General features: G+C 49.2%; 2 protein-coding genes across 2 annotated transcripts; one reads left to right on the top strand and one right to left on the bottom strand.

Annotated features, from left to right (window-relative positions):
* The first annotated feature begins 225 nt into the window (after nucleotides 1–225).
* Nucleotides 226–2,665, top strand: LOC120647445 (phosphatidylinositol-glycan biosynthesis class F protein-like). Its single transcript, XM_039924240.1, has 8 exons — nucleotides 226–552; nucleotides 654–719; nucleotides 809–851; nucleotides 1,134–1,188; nucleotides 1,388–1,436; nucleotides 1,613–1,680; nucleotides 1,793–1,910; nucleotides 2,273–2,665. The coding sequence occupies exons 1-8, from the start codon at nucleotides 241–243 to the stop codon at nucleotides 2,384–2,386; spliced, it is 825 nt and encodes a 274-aa protein (XP_039780174.1). The 5' UTR covers nucleotides 226–240; the 3' UTR covers nucleotides 2,387–2,665.
* On the bottom strand, nucleotides 2,649–6,240 carry LOC120647444 (protein MLO-like). Its single transcript, XM_039924239.1, has 13 exons — nucleotides 5,791–6,240; nucleotides 5,625–5,682; nucleotides 5,140–5,375; nucleotides 4,931–5,047; nucleotides 4,726–4,786; nucleotides 4,542–4,627; nucleotides 4,365–4,439; nucleotides 4,191–4,279; nucleotides 4,044–4,093; nucleotides 3,910–3,950; nucleotides 3,566–3,775; nucleotides 3,352–3,480; nucleotides 2,649–3,242 (listed from the first exon to the last, which is right to left on the bottom strand). Exons 1-13 carry the CDS (start codon nucleotides 5,911–5,913, stop codon nucleotides 2,850–2,852), a joined length of 1,668 nt encoding a protein of 555 aa, XP_039780173.1. The 5' UTR covers nucleotides 5,914–6,240; the 3' UTR covers nucleotides 2,649–2,849.
* Between the last annotated feature and the right edge of the window lie 238 nt (nucleotides 6,241–6,478).

Raw genomic sequence — 6,478 nt, 5'->3', positions numbered from 1 at the left:
ATGTTTTACGATGAATATTGCATAAAACATAGTGTTCAGTTGCTACTGAAATTTTTTATTCTAAAGTTGAACGATGGCCATTTTTAAATTTTAACATATCATTTTTTTCATATTAGAAATAGTGATCTTTAATGTTGTACTAGTTAATTTTTTATATTTGTCAAAATGTCGAATGGATCGGATATGCGGGCGCCTGCTAGAAACACCGAAACGAGAACGGTTGGATCCGACCGACGGTTGATGAGGGAAGCAGCGTCTCCGCCGGGAGGATCTGCATCCAACCCAAGCCGGCCGCATCAACCTCCGCCGGGCGCCAGCGAAGACCGGCCGGCCGGCGGCCGTAGTCGGGTGACGCCGCCGCAGCTTCAACCTCAGCGCGCGTGCCTTAACGTACCCAACCGCAGCCGCGCCATGGCCTCGGTCACCGAAATCAGCGCTTTCACGGCCGCGGCCGCGCATGTGCTCTGCTTCGCCGGCCTCGCTGCCGCCCACTCGCTCGCTGGCCGCGGAGCTCTCGTCTCCGATCCTGCGCGCGCCCTCCGCCTCCTCGTGGTATTTCCGCTCACCCTTCCCGCCCCCTCGCCTCACCTCGCCGCCGGCGGCGTAAACTTATCCGAGCTGATCCGAACTGAGCAATTTTCTCCTTCACTTAGGTTTGTGAAGCGCCCGTGGTCATCGCAGTGTTCAGCTACCTCCGGCGTGACCCCAAAAGCTGCTCGGTACGGCGCGTGCGCAAAACCTGTTCGATCAAATGCCTCTTAAATTTTTTTGTTCAGTGATGTGGTGATCGAGTTCCCTTTACTTTCAGTTTTTCAAGGCTGCTGCGAGAGGATTGATCGGCTTGCCTGTGGGTTAGCTCTATAACTAGACTTTGATTGCATTTTTTTTTTACTTCGGGAATGGCAGAACTCTTGTGATAGCACGTTGCTGTATTAATATGAAGCCCAAAACGAACAGCTCCATGCTGGAGATCTGAACCAGTTGTTAGTACTACAGGCTGGTTGGACTATCAGTCAAAATGCCATTCTCTCATGGAATAACTGTCATACTGTTTGTTATATTATCTAGTATCTGTTTATTGTCTTCTTTTCATTTCTTTGATCTTACTGAACCACTCTCTTTCTTAATGCCAGGAGCATTCCTTAATGCGTTTGGAGCAATTGTTCTTGGTGCACCTGTTGGAATCAAGTAAGTGTAGATTCAGAAAGGAGTTAGCCTATCTTTCACTTAATATTGAGTAGGAATCATGACTAGGATTGGCGTCTGTAGTGCTTTGCTCTATAATTGTATCTTCCATCTGAGTTTTAGGCTTTTAGCAAAATACACCATGATATTTCAATTTACAGGTACTAAAAGGTCCTCATTGGATTAAATTGTGAATTTTCAGGTACTGGATGGTTACTATTTATTGGTCACTTCTCATGTCCCTGTTTACCGTAAGTGCCATTTTCGCTTGCTTTTTTTGTACTAAACTGAGCACTTCTACAACGAGAATCAGTAAAGTCTTGTTTTGATACTCCTTTACTCATAAGTTTACCAATTGTTTACCACTTCGTATTTACTAAATAACTGCAGCAATCGAGGCAGGGAAACTAATCTTGTTAGCTTTCAGTTTGTTCCTGCAGCATGTGTCTTTGGAGCATCCAAGATTGATTGGCAGAATGTGCTTTCTCACTCCATGTATGTTCTTGACTTGTAAACTGCTGAGGTTCATCCAGTGGAGATATTTCTTTCCTTTTGTATTGTCCAGCAACTGTGGCATGATAGTTCATTGTGTCTTTTTACATGTCAGTTATTTCACGCCAACTGAAGTTGAGAACTACATGATTTCTGCACCTTGTCATGGAGCTGTGCTAGGAGCATGGCTCGGTGCTTGGCCTATGCCCCTTGACTGGGAGAGACCTTGGCAGGTAAAGATACTATCTTTGAATCTCTAATGGTTTGTTGCCGATTCCTAACCATAGGTGGTGCTGGATCATATAGATATGTTTGCACAAATTCAGTTGTTAGCATGACGTACTCATGCCTATTACCTGGAATAAACAATTGTGCTCACAAGCATGGCGCAGTACCTTATCCAATTTGTATATTCCCATGATAATTCCTGAATTTTTTAGAGCTGCAGCCTGAATTTCATTGGTTCGTTGACATGCTGTTGCGTTCCTGCTTTTGAGTTATTAATCTTGATTCCTTTTATATCTCCTACACTTGATCATAGATCTTAATTTATAGTAAAGTATTTATCCTATTCTGTTTCTTTGATCTTTCTCAGGAATGGCCAATCTGTGTCACTTATGGGGCAGTTGCTGGGCATTTGGTTGGAATGGCAATGTCACCGGTCCTAATAGCTGTTCACAAGAGAAGGGTCCGTGCAAAAGCTGACTAGCCTGTGGATGATAAGTGCTGCCATACTTTTTTTATCTCTCTAATTTCCTGGCTAGGTGCGACTAATCCAGATTCCTGTAGTTTACAACTGTTCTTTCCACAAAGCAATGTATTTTTTATTAGCTTTCTTGTTATAGTGTGAGTACCGATGGCTTTCATTGAGTTTCGCATTGTTAGCTCCTTCAGCTAGTCCTTTTTGCTGCTGTACATTGTTTTCATGATTGTAATGATAATAATTGATGTTAGCTTTTACTATAGAGAAGTCCGAAGTTCATGTGCTTATATGTTGTTGTGATGCTTCTTTGCATCCATGTTTTTTTTTCTGTTGCACAAAGTTACCCACACTATTACATATTATTTTTGAATAAACGAAACTTGGCTAACGTGTCAGTAGTATTCCCTCCCTCCTATGCTTTGTTGCTATACAAAAGAAAAGGCAAAACATGCTACACAAATCTGTTCAATCACCGCTGAACGCTGAAGGAAAAATCAGCATCGGCGATATCAATGTCCACGGCGGAGGACGAGGCCGTCCGCCTCCTCTCAGGGTCTAGCCTGTGCAGCCGGTACTGGTCGGCCACCGGGTACATGTCTCCGAGCTCCTGCCCTCCCCCCGGCGAGGTCGGCGCGCTGTGGGGATCATCCGACCTCCCCCTGTACTTGTGCAGCAGCTGCACCGGCGAGTTGGCGCGGCTCGGCGACGTCGCCCGGCTCTGGCTCGGCGTCGTGTCCACGCTCACCAACCCGTCGAAGCCTGCCTCCCGCTGCTTCACCTTGTCCTTGGCCGCCTTGCGCCATTTCATCACCGCCTTGGCGGTCTGCTCCTCGAAGATGGCCTTCTTCATGTGCGAGCCCATCTGCACGAGCGTACGAGGTTGGAGTTGGATGTGATCCTATACTCATGTGTTTCTTTCAAAAGAGTTCATGTAGATTTTACAGATGGTTATTTTTAACAAACAAAATTACCTGTGTGACGAGTGCATATAATGGGAAGGTGATGTAGCTGCAGAGGACCTGAAGAGTCACCCCCACTACAACTTTCATGATGCTCAGTCCCAATTTTTCGTTGTAGCAATCTTTCAAGCCTGGGGTCAGCTGCGCAGGCAACAGCCAAAAGAAGTTAGCCTTGGCAAGGCCCCATGCTGCGGTGCATGGATGAAGAATCACCTTCAGAACCTACCAGTGTCCAAACGAAATGTGCCATCTGGAATGCATTCTGGAAGAGCGTCAGGTGTATGAGAAACAGGACCCACTCCGGCCGGTTGAACCAGAAGAACCTGTCGCTTGGCTCCACGATAGGTGCCCCCTTGATCACAGTCGCCTTGTCCTGTATCTCCTTGGCCATCTCCATGATGACAATCTCTAGCTTGGTGCCAACTAACAAGAGGATCTGAGACAGCGACATATTTGTTTGTATTTCAGGACAGTTTCAAACGTCTCTTTAATTTATTGCCGTCAAGAGAGAGGAAGTCACAGGCATTTTCCTATAAAAGGAAAAACAGAGAGGAAGGAAGGAGCGCTTACAACGAGTGGGACGAAAGAGATCCAAATAAGCGTGCCGAGTCCTGCGCATAGGAGCGGAGCATTTTTTTTAACAAAAAAGGATGGTGATTGCAAGACAATCCGGCACGAATGAGTGAGAAGGGACAAGGCTGTACCTCGGATGTCGATGAAGAGTATGAAGATGGCAACAAACCACAGCGGGAGGCTGCAAGAACCAGCCAAATGTGTCAGGATCATGACGTGCAAACGGTTAACTGAAAAAACTACGCACGGTTAGCTGCGGAAAGAGACGGACGACGAACCTGATGCCAACAACGACTTTGAAATCGTCCTCCAACGACCGCTTGATGTACTTTTGGAAATCGAACTTAGCATTGGGCGACAGATGAGCCTGCATACAAAGAAAAGCATCGTCATGGAACGCGAACAGCTGACTCTAGCGTCAAAAGCAATTGCAATTGGGAGATGGTCAGTACGTTGATGAAGCCTTGGCGCATGGTCAGGTAATCCACCTTGGTCACCGAAGCAAAGAACTGCCTGAAGAATGCCACCTGGGATAAGAATATTCAGAGAGCGTAGGTTAGCGAGAAACGCACAAAAACAGGGTGCAAGAACTAGTAAAGATTTGAGCTCAGGGGCCTGGTCAAACTCACAATCCATCTGACTCCAGGTGTGCTCGGGAGGCCCAGGTGCCGCTTCACGAACGACGTTTGGTGTGTGAATCGGAATCGTGAAGGATCTGCGAGAAACTCATCACGTGTAAGCTAAGCTTCACTCTGATCATGCATGCCTCGAGAGGAACATGCGGTTGGTTGAGAAAACGGAGCTGGCTCTTACCTGTTGCGAACTGATACTCCAGCGAGTTGGTCTCTGATTCCCATTTCTTCCATCTCCTCATCTACACGCACGAACATGACAATTGACAAGATGTGAGTGCCTATATTCTGACTGTAACGGAGTAATCGAATGGCTGATGAAAGAATTGGGCAAACTGAATTAGTAGAAGTTAATAACATCATATCGATGATTGGCTCGTGCTTACTTTCAGACGTGCTAAAGCCATCGTGGCGACACTGTAAACGACATGGAACACTGCGAGCACAAAGATGAATATATGCAGCTGGTGGACGCCGTTTGCGGAGATCAGGGACACCTTGCCCTGCGGATAACAAGCAGAAGAAGAAAGGTCATTGACTTCCATCATCATCATCGCACACTGGGCAGTATGTTGCTTTGCAACGTTGGCCTCACTTTATTGACGCAAAAGTCGTCCGCAGGTCCGGCGCCGGCCAAGAACCGGCGATGGTTGACTTCTTCTCCAGGGTACCAGAGGAGCCTCCGGCGGCCATCCCCGCCGCCGCTTTTGCCGTCGGCCTTGGGTTTGCACGGCAGCATGACGCTGCCAGCCTTGGCAGGGATGCATATCTTGGCGATGGGCGATTGCCCCACGGCGAGGAGCAGGGAGATGAAGCCCATCAGCATCAGCTCTGCAAGCGATCAAAGGGAAAAGAGAAAAAAAGAAGAATTTCAGCACGAGAACTAAATCGAGTTCATGTGCTTTGACTAACTTTTTTTTTTTGTGCACTGTAAGGTCTTTGTTTATGAGCAGGTAGGTACTTTTCTGAAGTCAGATTCGGACGGGGAGAATATAAGGAATTTTGGTAAGGGCTATTAGAGCTGAAAATCAGGCGCAACAGGGCAATAATAAAGGTGTTGATGAAGCCGCCCCACCCCACCTGCTTTGATCTTCTCGAGCGCCTCCCGCATGGCCTTCTTCTGCCGGGTGTGGAACCACTGCATGAACCCAGGGGTAAACAGACACAAAAGAATCAAGCTCAGGCGCTGTTTGATGAGCACATGCCAAACGATGGATGAGCAGGCAGGGGAGGGCAGGTGACGTACGTGTCCGAGCTTGTGGAGGCCGTGCTCCATGGCGACGGAGATGAGCACGATGACGGTGCACACCAGCGCCACCGCCCACGTCGGCGTCGACGGCAGGTCCCTGCCGCCCGCGGCCCCCGCCATCTTCTCCCAACTAGCTCCCTGTTCCTGAGCAAAGCACCAACCAGCGGCCGGGGGCTCGAGCAGGTCGAGACGAGCTGTGGCCTGGGGGCTGGGGCACGCGCGCGCAAGCCCCACGCACGCACGCCCGCCTCGTCCCGGTGGCGAACGCAAAGCCTTGTGAAGAGCAAGAACTCAGTCAGAGCAACCGAGTGGTGGCCTGGTGGGAGCTGCAGGCACGGGGTCGCGGCGTTTTTATCAGCGCCTGCGCCGCTGCCTGGCGGCCGCGTCAAAGCGCGTGGCCGGCCGGGCAGCGAGCCCGGGGACGAGAGTGATTGGTCTCGGCCACGTGATCTTTGCTCGGGAGCACCGGAGGATACGATGTTTTGTAGCGGCCGGTTGGGCTCGGGGCGGAGCGAAGCGAAGCGGGGTGGTTGGTTTGCCTGGCCTGGCCTGGCCGAGCGCGCGAGCTTTTCTAGCGAGTGCTCGGCCGGCCGGCCGGCCGGTACACAGGGCCCCCATGCTGCTTAATTTCTTGTCGCAGCTATGCACCAGCTAGCATTAGTTTTTTTTTAAAAAAAAGAGTACC

Source organism: Panicum virgatum, chromosome 9K (genome assembly GCF_016808335.1).
Source record: "Panicum virgatum strain AP13 chromosome 9K, P.virgatum_v5, whole genome shotgun sequence".
Classification (NCBI taxonomy): Eukaryota; Viridiplantae; Streptophyta; class Magnoliopsida; order Poales; family Poaceae; genus Panicum; species Panicum virgatum.
This window is presented reverse-complemented; position numbering and strand designations above follow the sequence as displayed.